Raw genomic sequence first — 14,431 nt, forward strand, 5'->3', positions numbered from 1 at the left:
CTTAGCTAGGAAATGCACAATGTCTCAAAAAATAGGTGGCATGCCTAACCTGGAGTTTGCCTCTGGAAACAGGGCTTCTATTGTAAGAAATGCTCCAAGAAGGATAAACTTATCGACAAGGTTTACCTTTCAAATCCAGATTTTTGGCACCATTGATAACTTGTGTAACCACCTTGGTGTCCACCTTCAGGCTGTGGGTGTTACTGTTGTCCCGAGTGATGACGACGTTGTGCCACTGGTTGTCATTCAGGGGGCGATCACTGTTACCTTTGATCACATTGGGGCCATTTCCGAGATCAAAAACGTAGTGTATGTACCTGTGAGGAACAATCACCACCGATGACTAGCAATTCCCTGCTGCACTACGAGCAATGTGCAGGGGGCTTTGAGTCTCCCAAGCTAAACTGGTATAATGTGACAATCATTAAAGCATAGTTTATAAGAAGGGTTAGTTACTACTCTATTATACTTGGTTCTTGTTCCATTCTCATAGAAGCTACTTTTTTTAACACTGTTATGTAATACTATCTAGAATAATGTCATGTAATACTAACTAGTAATAATACTATTTAGAGCCAAGAAGTAGCACAGGTGGTTCACTATAAAACTCTGGGGCAACACTTCATTCTGTTAGTCAAGGATCTGGTTCTGATTTTGATTTTTTTTTACTATTTCCCAACGTGTGGTAGTAAAATGTCTTAAAGAAAGGGCAGCTTTTAAAAATAATTTATATATGAGCTGATGGTTGGGTTGCAAATATCTGTACTTCATTTCTAGGCATATAGTTGGTGATTACAGTTAGTATTACTCAAGAGATGGATGAAAAACATGCCTGAGTCCTCTTCTGCAAAAATAAGCTTTTTCCCCCATAGTTTTAAAGGACTATATTTCAGAGTAAGTAGCTATGACATTCCCTACCAAAAAATGGAAAATCTTAAATAGCGTTATGAATCTCTTTTCCTTCCTGAATCATTTTGTGACTCCTTGTAATCAAAGAGGACGCTATAACATGAAAAGAACAGAGGTAAAAGAATGGAATGAACAGGATTTTTTTTTATGTCTGTATTTTATGTGGGGCTTGTGCAAAGATATCCAGCATAAACCATCGGGTGCCCCATATCTTACCCCTTGACTAGCTCAACTGCAATGAAGTCATTGCCATCACCGCTGTTGAAGAGAATGAAGCCATCGGCCGAGGTGGTCTTGAACTGGAAGAAGAGGTGCATGGAGGTGTAGGCCTGGAGGGTGGCAAGGCTCAGGTAGCTGCTCTTGGTCTTAAAGGTGACAGGGTCAGCGATGATGTTCCTCAGTCCAAAACGAGCCTTCAGCTCACAGTAATCAATGTCACCATTTTTGCACAAGTCAATGTAGAGCAAGCCATTAAACATGAGGCTCTGCAGGTGCCCAATGAAACTAGAGGGGACAACGGAGATGTATCGTTTCTCTGTCATGATACCAGTTTCAATATTATGGAACTCCAAGCGAGTGTGGTCTCCCACCATCGTACCTATGAAAACCAGATATGAGGTACAAATAGGAAGAGTTATGTTCTGTCACAGAATCCTTACTATATCTTTTAGTGTAACTTGAAACTTGATGGAATGCAAATGGTTCGATTTCCTTGATTCGGTTCAAGAAAACAAGATAATCATTATAGGATATACCTGATTTGGTGCCAAGCAAAGAGCTGAGCTCTGACTCAGCCCAAGTCCTATGTCCTGCATCCAAATGCCCAAATATCTGTTCAGAATGGTTTGTCATAAACAGAAGAATGTGAGATTAAGGGGAACCCAATTACAGGCTAAAACTATGAGTTCTCTGTGTTCAAGAAAATGATTGCATACCAATGTTCAGGATAAGAAGAAAGGTCTTTGCTGCCCTAGCTCTTATCAAAGATACTACCAAATATTTCTTGCTATAATAATCCACCACCTAGTACTTGTAGAAAAATTTCTGCTTTAGAACATCAGTTGGTTTTATCTGCCCATCAACTTATTATTTTCTAGCAATAACACCTAATTTTCCTTTGGGAAACTACCTTTTGCTCTTAAACTGTATGGATGGAATAAATGAAGGTGACCCTACTCAAACTATCCTGATTAGACTATTCCTTATGTTTTATCACCCAATCACAAACTTTTTTTTTTTTTTAGTCTAAGGACTAAAAATGTGATCATCAAATGTTGATATACACCAGAATTATCTGAAGGCTTAGGCCCCACGCTCAGAATTTATTAGCTCAAAAGTCCTAGTTGACACTTGAGAATCTACATTTCTAGCAAAGTTCAAGATGATGCTTATGTGGCTGATCTAGGCTGAACCACCTTGCAGAGGACTAGATTAGGAACAATCCAAACCAGCACAGTGATCATGCACTCCAGAGCTTTTGTAAGCATATTGATGAAAGGCCTGCTTCAAGCGAGGCTTGTTCAAAGCATGGAGTTCCCAGTGGCCTTGCAGCAGCCACTGGGATTGGGCCTGCCTGGAGGAAACACAACCCCAGAGCAACATGCAGTCACATGTTTTAAAACAACTGAAATAAGCTCCTGATGTCAACTTGGCTATAGCTGTTCATACAGGCATTAGGACTGGGGCTAGAGTATGAGAGGGTCAGTCACAACCAACTTGCATGGGGTTGAAGGAAAGGACCTACAACTATGTTCATAGCCTTGCTAATCTGTGTTTTTAAAAACTGCACTCTGAGAACTAAGAAGTAAGAATGGTGGTTCATGGTAATCCAAAAAGCTAGATCCCTGGCTTCTAAAAGAAATCTAAAGAGACAATTTTCAAGTCAATTGGTAGCTGTGAAGGAAATTCTGACATTGCGAGCTTGTGAAATTCTGCTCACCAGAAAATCAGTGGTATAAAGCAAAACATATTGGGAATGAAAATGGAGAGAGACTGAGCCAGGGCCTGGGCAAGGGCTTGGATATGTGGGACAGAAGCCAAGAAAGGGAGAAGGAAATCCCAGGATGAGCCCAGGAACACAGCCTGAGTCAGAGTCTAGGGTGACTCAGAGCGCAGCTTCAAATCTGAGCCAGGGAGGAGAGGAGAAAAGGCAACGTAGGGCCAAACTTAAAGAGGTACTGGCTCTAGTACTTGCTAATGGAACTCACTCCTCTGTGGATGATGATTAAAAAACAAATAAACAAAAAAGTCTGGGACACCTAGCAAAAGCATAAAAAAAAAATGCTTCGAATTTGAAACCTGTGCCGGTCTAACCAAATATTTAAAAATAAATCTATGTGTGTCAGCTAATCCATTTTAGTGACTTGGAACCCCTTCATTTATATCTTCCTGTCTGTACAATAAACCTCCCTTCCACTTCAGGAGTGAATAAATAAATGCATACCTCATCGTAGCTGTTTTCAAATTTTGGAGGGCAGAGAAGTAACTTGGGTGAAAGATAACAAAGAGAAGCCAAGATTCTGACTATTCCCTGTACACCAAACGTTGCACTAAGTGCTTCCTCCCAGACATCATTATTACAATAAAATTGTATATAGGTATCATCATCTTGCTTTAGAGGTGATGGCCTTTAGCTTACAAAAGTTAAGCAATGTGATCAAGGATCAAACAGGTGGTAAATGGGAGACCCTCAAATTGAACCCAGGTGTGTAAATTCCAAAGCCCACATCTTTACTAGTATACCATCGTGTATTTATTTAAAAAGAAAAAAAAAATCCGACTCATTCCCGAACACCATTATCCAAGAAAAGCGGCAGGTAGAATTTAGCAGGTGAAGTTTCCATGCAGGAACTATTATAATGAGTCCACACTCCTTCCCCATGGCCAAGCACCACAATGCCATTCCATCTGATTCAGGAGTAATACATTCAGCAACTTCCCCCAAAGCAGCCTCATTGTCTTGGCTCCTATTCACACATTCACTTCCATATTTCACAGACAGCCAAGAAACCGTCTGCAGATCAATCCTTGGAGTGATGAAGAACATAAACCTCTGGAAACTATTGGCCAGGTTCACGATGTAACTCCCCAGGAGGCCATGGCAAATAGTGGATGAGTATATGAATTCAAGAGCTGTACAGCATAGATTTCCATTCTAACTCCACAAGTTCTTAACTGGGCTACCAGAGGAGAGTTACCTAACTTTTGTCTGCCTCACTTCCCATTTGTGAATTAGGTAAGAAGTTGCCCAGGGATAAACGTAATCCATTCATAGAAAGTACTTAGAATGGTACATAGGACTTAAATCATTAGCTATTACTAAATGAAACAGCAGGGTTTTTTCCTCTTTCTCTGAAATGTTTTAACCATTTCCCACTTATTTACTTATTTAATTTGCTCTTTTCTGAAAATGCAAGTTTTTTTAAAAAAAATAGGGACCACTTTGGGTATCTTCCATGTGTCCTCTAGTATTCTGCAGAGGCCTGACTACTTCAAGAATCCCTATACTGAAAGGCAGGAGCTTGTATTTGGGATGTCTTCACAGGGGTCAGAGTTTATATCTTCATTTCTTCATGAGGTTCCTGGCCAACATTAAGGCTTAGCAAATAATAATAATAATAATAATAGGAAAAGCAGAGAGGAAGTACCTTGAGTTCCCCGGACTCCAAGACACAGGAAGAGAAATTAAAATGAAGGTCATATTTCCCTTCAACTCTCTAGCTCCCCTGGTCTTTCTCCATGATCTCAGCACTTTTGAAGAGTGTGTGCTATAAAATGCTTTATTAAAAAAAAAAGTTTCTGGAGCCAAATACATTTGCCAAATACTGCATATTTAATTATTGATGATTAGCAATGTACATTAGCTCATTAAAAGTTCCTCATAAGTAAGTCTTGGCAGTACAGAACTTCATGATTTTTGACCTAACATTTCCCGATCCTATTTAATCAGGCTTTTTATTAACACAAGGAACATGTTTTTAATGGAAAACTCTGAAAAAAAAACCAAAAACGACTTTTTACAGCATGAATGACAGAGAGAGAAATCAACTTGAAGCAAAGTAGTGAAACAAAGGGGTGAATTTTTATATTAGCATGAAGTTCTGGGTGGAATGGGTAGTTCATTAGGTCCCCATTCTGAGAGGTATAACCCAACAGAGGTATTCTTTTAATTTATTCTTAATAATAGAAATCCAGCCCAATCAATCAATCAATCCTTATTAACTGTCAACTGAACTTAATACTTTCTGAGAACACAATTACACTATAATAAATGAAAAACACCAGGTTGAGGACTATTTCTTTCTTTGCTTTTGATTTCTTATGAGTCTGGTCTATTCTTTGCATCATTTATATAAAGTAGTTGAAAATTTGGCACTCTGGGGGATCTTAAACAGCATGAATGCAATTACTAAATAAGCCAATAAGACACCACTTAATAACCTGGGGACTGTGTGGTATTTTAATTTCATTGCCTGATTTTATGACTTCCATAAACTAAAATTAAAATTCCCAAACCCCTTATCACTGAAAAAAGCAACCCAAGGTTACAGCTCATAAGCAAAATAACTCTTTTCCTCTCCCAAATCTCTCCATCCTCGTGGCTGCTTTGTTCCACCGCCAGTGAATTAGGGGGTAAGGCTGAAAGTGAAGGAGCTTGGTTAATTTCAAATATCCAATGGCTGCATGACCTGGGCATTCCTTGGTTTAGCCCTGCATTCTAATTATTACTGGCAACAGAAAGCACAATTTACAATTACCTTTTTCCAAACGTTCTATCAAAGAATTATGATTGAGAGAGGGAATTACAGTCCCCTCAGTTCTGCTGCTCCTGAAGCTTTCAGGGTGTGCATTTCCCAAGGAAAATGAAAAGTACTCAGGGCAAGAATTGGGGTGAGGGTGCCATCTAGTGGCTGATATTCAGAATATGCTGTGAATTTCCTCACTGGGATTTAATCAGCCAAGCCCAGTTTAGCAAGGGCTGTTTGTTCAAACTACCGCCAGAGCTTTTGTGTGCTCCTGCCTGCACTAATGGTTTGTGATAATTTCTGGGACAACTAATGCAGGCTGACTGCACATTCTAAACAGTATAACCATTTTTTCTTGCATCACATTTCTTACATTCATTTCAGAAAGCTAAGTTATCCTCAGGAACATAGACCAATGCTTTCTACGTAAAACAATATTTTCTCTACTGATGTCTGTGTATAACTACAATGATTATACACTTGTGGTTCTGTTTGCCTTTGTTTCCCTTGGGGGGAGAGAGTTGGTATGTGTCTACCTCCCAAAATGTGTTCCCCACCCGAGTCCTGCCCATTCTTTCCACTTTTCCTGTATTCAAAAAGAAATCTTTTTTTTTTTTCTTTTTGGTAACAAGAATTGAACCCAGGGGCACTTAACCACTGAGTCATATCCCCACCCCTTTTTTATATTTTATTCAAAGACAGGATCTGCATGAGTTGTTTAGGACTTCGATAAATTACTGAATCTGAACTTGAACTCATCATCCTCCTACCTCAGTCTCCGGAGCTGCTGGGATTACAGGTATACACCACCACACCTGGCAGATAAATCATTTTCTTACAATGGGTTGGAGGTAGAATCAAGAAGACATGGATTTGAAGCTTAATTATCCAACTCTAAATTTCATGTTACCTTTCTGACAATATGAACATTTATTTTGAAAGACCATGCTGAATTATAAAAGATTAAAGGAGCTGATACATGTAAGATAGACAACACAGTGTCTAATGCCTACATGCTAGCTGTTCTTCCTCAATCAGACAGGTTTTCTCAACCTACATACACACACCCCTACACTCCTGTTTCACTATAATTCCTGACTCCAGAAATATAGAAACTCAGGCTTATGAATATAAAATTGAATTATAGGAATCAAAATCGCAGAACATTTTTGCTAGAAAGAACCTTAGAAGTAACAGAAGTTCAAGTTTCAAAATGAGGAAATGAAGACAAAGAGGATTAGTATATCTATCCCAAAGGCATAAAGCAATTTAATGGCAATGATTGTTTTAAACCCCAAGGCTCCTGACTAACTGGCGGTCTTATCCACAGAAGGCCCTGTAGAGATGGCTTAGTCTCTGATTGTACTTGTCAAGGTCCAGGGATGGGGAGTAACTTTCCCAACACCCTGCAGAATTAGTGTCAGGGCCCAGACCAGATGCCAGCAGTGTTCCATGGAATTCCTAGTACTACTCGAGTTTTTCTTTACCAAATAGACAAGAATTCTATCTACTGTGTACTGCTCTGGAATAGGAGAGTGTAGACTTACAGGGGGAAAATGTGTAAAACAGCACTTGAACGTGCCTTTTCTCTTCCACCCTAGACCTCATCAATTACAACCACCTGTCAAATTTGGGCTGAAGATCTCTACTTTCATAAAGAACTCCCAATCACCCCATCCCTGTCAGTCATTTTCCCTTCTGATTGACAGTTATAATCATACCCATCCAAATTAGAATCTCATGATATATTCTTGTTCCATTTTCAAACACCAGAGTCCTATCTAATCCACATGATTGATTGACTATTTGAGGCAACAGGCGAGCTCTGCACGACCTTCTTATTGTCTACAAGTTGAGCACACTGCTGACATGCAAGAGGCTCTCAGGAACTGCTTCTGTGTTGTGTGGGCTGCTAAATGTTCCTTTACATATGTATGGGTTCATTCATTTCTTCATTGCCCCCTAAATGTAAATTTCACCTGTTTTTTATATCACCATATTCCAAATTCCTTCTAAAACAGTTCTGGGTACAAAATAAGTACTCAGGCAATAATGATTAAATAAATGAATAATTCATTAAACGGAACCTTGTTCAGCAACTCCTAAATATCATGCACTGTGCTAGATATTTACATGTCCCTAAAATATTCTGAACACCAGATTATCTACCTCCCTCTTCTTCTTTTTTAAATTTTTTTTATAACTTTTTATTTTATTTATTTATTTTTATGTGTTTTAAGGATCCGACCCAGGGCTTTTCATGTGCGAGGTGAGCGCTTTACCACTGAGCCATAACCCCAGCCTCCCTCCCTCTTCTTAAGTACAACCTGTTCACCAACTGAAGGAGTTTGCACTTGAAGGATGACTGATAAGTGACATTTAAATTATTGGATTCTAGAAGGATCCATAGAACCCTACATCTGTCCTTCAGTTGTATGTTCTGTGCCTACAGAGAGAGACCCCAAAATAAAGAATATTAGTAGTAGAGATAAATTCTATAATACAGATTGATGAAAGGGGAATTTAAAAAAATACAGAGGAAAATTGTTTCTTAGCCTTGCCTGATTGTGTCTACAGAGAACATGATTTCTGACTTGTACTTAGCCTCTGGTTTAAAAGATGGAATGACAGAGGACGTCTATAAGAGCAAAGAAATACTGGTTCTGTTACATTTGCACTCACCCTCGGCCACATCATCGTCCACGGTTAACTTTAGGCTTTTTCCTCTCCGCACCACCCGAACGGTGTGCCACTCGTTGTCATTGAGCTTCTGCCCTGCATACAGGGTCTCAGGTCCTTTGCCTAAGGATGGTGGTAAGGGCCAGAGTCAGAATCAGTTCTCCAAGTAGTGCTCACAGCATCAGGGGTGTCAAAGCCACACTGGTGCACATGACCCATGAGTATTCAAGGAATTGTGTCCCTCCCATAGATCCAACAGGATCCTCCATAAAGGTCCCCAGGAGCAAAAGTCTCCATTCAAACTGAAAGGACAATCACAAAGTAATAAAAGAAATAAGTTCCCTCCTTTATAGATACAAGGTTTTCCAGTACCAATGGCTCTAAGAGATGATTCATAGGAATCAATAGTCAGCTGTCCTTTATTTCTCAAAATAATAGATTCTAAATGAATTTCTTGAAAATACAGGAAATTCATCATAATTATTTTTAGAATCATTTGGTGATTTAGGCATAATGCACCAGTCTGGCTTCTAGGAAATACCCACCAATCGGATGAGAAAAGAACTCTGTAACATATACGGCCTTAACATGACATTTCCATTAACCACAGGGTGCTTCAGAAGTCAGTGACCACAGAAATCACCACTGTAAACAGCATCATAGAAATAATGTCAACCCCCCCCCCATTATAAATAATGCTCCTGAAGGGAATGTGAAGGGGCCTAGACTTATCTCATTGCTCATCCTCCTCCAAAAAGATCTAAATACTTACAACATGAAATAACATAAAATTCAAACATGATCCTTTTTAGGTCAAGAGAATGTTTCCAGTAAGGAAAAGAATAAGCTAAGTTGTCTCAAGAGATCTATGTTCAGGATGCTCAAGACGAAATTCAAGTGCACACCATGAAGAATCAGGAGCAAGAGAAAATTGTAGTAATTGGGTGCAAAAGATGGAGACATGGAGGCATTAAAACAATCCAGTGAACAAGGAGAAAAACTGTCATGTTACATGAGAATGTGTGTCATCATTAAACTGAGATGGAAATTTCACAAAGAACATTGTCTGGAATCCCAGGATTTAGACCAAGTTTCTTCTTTCTAAGTGGATAACTAAGCCCATGCAGAAAGATGCTGATTAAATATTTCTGAATTAATAAATCAACATACAGAAAGCCCTACCTCTGAATGTGATTTAAGTATGGAATATATAAATGGCCAATGTATCTTTACAGATACCATGTGTCTGAGATACTTTGGCTGAGGATACCTGCTTTTTGAATACGTAATGAGTATATGGGAGATTTTTGGTAAACATTGATAAAATTTAATACATTTATCTCAGTAATTTTGGAAGCTTTACATATCTTTCACTATCTAGTCCCCACTCATCTATCCCAAAGACTGAAGGTATTATATACTATTTAGGAAATAAAAAAGGAGTATCTCTTGGGTAGAATCTCTAGGTAATTTTCAACTGATCCTTTTGATTTTGAGTAATGAGTATTTGAATTTTTGCTGGTCATTAAGATTATGGTAGTATTTCTTGGGAGAAATTCTCCTAAAAAATTAACAAACATTTAAAATGAAAAAATATATATTTTAATTACAATATTTACAGCTAGTGATTTATCTTTAAAATTTTTCAGAATATATACACACCTCAAGTGAAATCCAAGTTAAGAAGAATTCTAAGCATTCATTGAAGAAATGTAAAGAGGACCCAATATACTCCAAATGACGACATGAAATCATTCAAGGAATCTTTAGGGAAAATAATTCTATTATAAACCATATTGTAGTCAACCTCAGCTTCTCTTACTTTGTGAGGATGCTTATCTGACTATCACCTAAAATTTAAAACTTATCCTATTTTCCCTACATTTCAACACATTAGGGAGTATCTTTAAATTCCAGTCTTAAGACTGATGGAGCAGTCGCTTTACAAATGCAAACCAAGAGGGCATCTGAAGAAAATGGACCACATCATGTGGTTGCTTTACAAGGAGAACAGATGTTCTCAGAACAAACAAATCTGCCTTTGTGTTTGTATGCTTTTCTTTTCTTTGTTCTACATGCAAATGCCTGAATAAGAAAGAAGAGAGTAAAGAAGGCTGAAGAGAATATTGGCTACGGAGGCAGAACTGCTACAGATACAGGCTATTTAAAACATCTCTCCAAGATAGCATCTGTTGTTCAGGCAAGTTTTTGCATATCCCTTAATTTTTATGATTACAGACAAGATAAAAGGGAGAATCATGAACACAAACACGGTTGGTTTGGGGACACTACTATGTAAGTATCATATTAACTGGAGTTGTAAAACAAGTTTTGCATCTTTCAAGGGTGTTTTAAATGATGTTAACATAATACAGGAACTCAACACATACAGTATCCTGGAAATGTCCACAGGGTTTGATTTAAGCAAATGTTTAAAAGTCTTCTAAAACAAATATTTGACTATAAATCTTTAGAATGTGATGGTCTTTGATTAGAAATGAAAAAAAAAATTACTACTAGTTACATTTAATACCTCCAAACACCAATAATTCTCATTAAGAGTAGGAAAAACAGCTGCACCTATCCTGTTTAAATGGCAAGCAACATTACTCAGTATTTATTTTCAAACGATAAGCAAATAAATCCGAGCTTTTGTAAGACTCTCAGTATCTACAAGAACGGAACTAATGTTTATCCTTAATCAAGCCAAATGCTCTACACTTCCTTCCAGAGAAAAAGTCATTTTTTACATTCAGCAGGAAATCCAGGAAAATAGAAGGAATAAAGCTGATCTGTGGCCCAGGAAACTGGGTTGATAAGTGATACAAGAGGCATTGCCAGTTGATGGCTGGAACACACACAACCTGCTACGTGTTCAGAGCAGAAGGATGTGGTCCAGGGAAGATGTCCCCTGGCAGATACCAGCAAAAGCCAGTGAAGCACCATCAGCGGAACAATGAACTTAAGGAGTTCCGCCCGGTGATTTCAGGCACAAGAAATCCTTTGATTCTCTTCAGACTGATGGATATAAGCATCTTGCACTCTTTAGCTGAACTTCCCAGGAAATGATACTCATTCCAGGTAATAAAGAAGCAAAATCACAGATGATGATTTTGAAATGCAGAAATTTGTGGGAGTGGAGTGTTGAATTCTGTTCCATCGTAGAAGCAAGAGCCTTGAGTGCATCCTGGGAGCAAGACATCAAAGCACTCAATGCAGCCTGGCTGAAACCCAGGTATCAACACCTTATGGGAGAGAAGCTGTGCCTCTGGGAAGGTGGTCTAATTCCCCAAGGAACAGGAGAACATGGATAAGCTTGTTTTCTTGGCCTAACCACAAGAGCTCTCTGAAAGTCCTATTTCTTCAAGAAGCCAGAAATAATAATAAAATCAAAATGAAACATTCTTGAGAAAAGTTCACGTTGAGAGAAAAATCACTGCTGATTACCAGGAGGAAGATAACAGATAAGAGCAGATTTTTCCTTCTTTGGGCTGATAAGAAAGGGAATATAAGGTAAAAATGATATTGGAGCATTTCTAAATGCACACACCTTCACAAGGTAGACTGGATTTTAATTATTTCTAACCTATTTAGACTTTTTAAAACCAGATGGGCCATATTGCATAAATTTGTCATTCCCCCCAGGAGCAATCTAGACAGTGAAACTATAAGTTACCCCTGATAAACATTTGCTTGCCAATACATTTCTAAGACCTGACCCAACCAACTAAATCAGACGGTTTTGCTCATATGCAGGGAGTAGAAATTCCTTCCATCTGCCATAGGGCTGTTTCCAAAAGTGGCCAGTGAACATTTGGAAACTTCCTTGTTTGGGTGGGGATAGGACAGGGGAGGGGGACACCTGGAGGGGCACACTTTGCCTTACCTTGACATCTTTCTATTTGTGCAAAAGAGGAAAAAGAACAGTGACTTGATTTCCCTTGAAAATGTGTTCCACATGAGTCCAAATTCCCACAGTGCATACAAAATATTACATATAAATGATATGGTAAATAGATGCTCAGAGTGATTGACTGTGTTAGATTTAAAGAACAGCAAAGATATTTATAAAGAGAAAACTTACCTTTTTTTTCCACCTGCACCCTTGAGTAGGCTAGCTGAGCTGTGACTCACATTTTACTAAGCCCATAGCACCATAAATTGTATCAGGCATCATCCCCAGAGACAACAGATCAGGTGAGAAAAGCAGGGGTGGAGAGGAAAAAAATCAGGACTAAAGAGGAGGAGGAAGACAAGGAGGTGGGAAAAAAGGATTTTTTTTATTCTCTGCCCACAAAATTTTAGGTTCTGGTTTCTTTCTTTGGATTCATAATCCATAAGATATCGAGAAAGTGTTGAGTTTGATTTGGATAAACTTATTTTTCACAATCTTATTTTTAAAGATGTGTTTTCAATACATGTTACATCATATCATCTTTAAAGCTGGTTTGGCAAAGCACCGCAACTAGATTATCCGTTCTCACTGGAGTCCTCCTGTGGCAGGAAGTACGGCTGTTTCCTACACTAGGGGTGCAAGGCACCATGAGCTTTTTGCAAAGTCTTCTCTCTCGCACTGGTCTCCCAGCCGGTGTGAGAAAGACCAGTGACCAGGCTGTTAGGCCTGAGCACATGCATCCTCCTGGAGACCCTGCTTCTGCTTGAAACTCACTTAAAACACCACCACTATTTATCAGGGTTGAATAAGCAAACTCACCATCGAGCTCCCAAATATAACATGCCACCGCAGACTGCCCAGCCCCCCCTCCCTATGGCTTACCTCCACCAACTCTCTTGGAGTGCAGAGAGCACTCTTACTGACCTGTGGTAGGATGTGACAGAGACTGTCTACTCATATATTTAAAAAAACAGTAATTGAGGATCACACATGGGACCACAGGAGAGGTGCCTGCCCTTATGAGATTGCAGACTAGGGTGGGTTGAGGGAATGTGAGGGGCATGACACAAATTAAGGAATGTGACATAAGTATAGATAGTATTGAGTTCTACGAAGAAAATAAAACTGGGTATTTGAGAAAAAGTGGTTGGGGTAGGAAGTAGGGATAGGAAATTGGCTACTTTCTAGAATGTTCTGGAAAGGGATCTCTGAAGCAACTGTGTCCTTTCTGTCCAACATCAGACACAGTTTACGCCAGCTTCTGACAGTTTCCTGTAGCTGAGACACGTGAGCCTCAGGTTCACTGCTCCCCTAATTTTCATAGTACAGTGTTAATTTGGACCTTAGGCCCCCGCTCTCTAGTGAGGATACTGATGATGCTGGATTGCTGCAATCTTTCTCCCCCCCCACACACACACATCTGGCTTCCTTTCCCTCTCCTTCCCTCCCTTTCTACCTTGCATAGTCAGTCCCCCTGCACTCTAGACCATGCCTTATAAACTATTTATCTGAGATAAGAAAAAGGAGCATCTCAATTTCAAAAAAGAGTGAATCTGGGGAGATATATTTCCAAATTCATAAATGGCTCCACCAAGGATGAGAAGGAAACTTGCCCCCAATTTACTGCCCAACCTCTACCTTAAGCCACAAATTTACAGCCTGCTCAGCAGTGGTGCACCGAGGACAGTCTCAAGATTTCTTGCAATGATCTCTCTCCATGAAGTCACTTTTTTAAGAGATGAGAGCAATTTGCTCAGAGATCAGAAGAAAATTTGTCTTTTGGAGATATTGTTTCTACACCTACTTAGAAGAAAAAATCATCCATATAATAGAGCTTGTCCGACTTTTGCTATGGTAAGATCGTACATCTGTGGTATAATACAAATTAGACCTTATTGATGATTTAAGATACTCTTGTGCTTTAGGTCTTTCTATGTAATCTTACTAGCACTAAAGACAGATTTCAAGGACGAAGGAGATTAAACCAAAGAGATTTTAACCAGGACATGCCCTAGAATCTTCCACACCCCAAACTCCTAATAACTTTCCAACTTAAGTCTGTTTCGTTGTGAAGTGACTCTTTGTTCAAGAAGGAAGAATCAATATCCGACATCATAATATATATAATTATTATTATATATGTAATTATGAATGAAAAGGCCTAGAAAATACTTAATTTTTTCACTTGTATTGTAGGTTTGGT

The 14,431-nt window shown here is 39.0% G+C and overlaps 1 protein-coding gene across 11 annotated transcripts in view; it reads right to left on the bottom strand.

Moving 5' to 3' along the window:
- Nrxn3 (neurexin 3) overlaps positions 1–14,431 on the bottom strand; it is a 1,484,695-nt gene that overhangs the window by 809,388 nt on the left and 660,876 nt on the right. For all 11 annotated transcript variants that reach the window (XM_077800321.1, XM_077800320.1, XM_077800323.1 and 8 more), the window contains 3 exons: positions 8,337–8,456; positions 1,126–1,507; positions 127–317 (listed from right to left, as the gene is read on the bottom strand). In XM_077800321.1, coding sequence (XP_077656447.1) covers positions 127–317; positions 1,126–1,507; positions 8,337–8,456 — 693 coding nt within the window. The remainder of the gene's footprint in view (positions 1–126; positions 318–1,125; positions 1,508–8,336; positions 8,457–14,431) is intronic.

This window comes from Urocitellus parryii, chromosome 6 (genome assembly GCF_045843805.1).
Source record: "Urocitellus parryii isolate mUroPar1 chromosome 6, mUroPar1.hap1, whole genome shotgun sequence".
Classification (NCBI taxonomy): domain Eukaryota; kingdom Metazoa; phylum Chordata; class Mammalia; order Rodentia; family Sciuridae; genus Urocitellus; species Urocitellus parryii.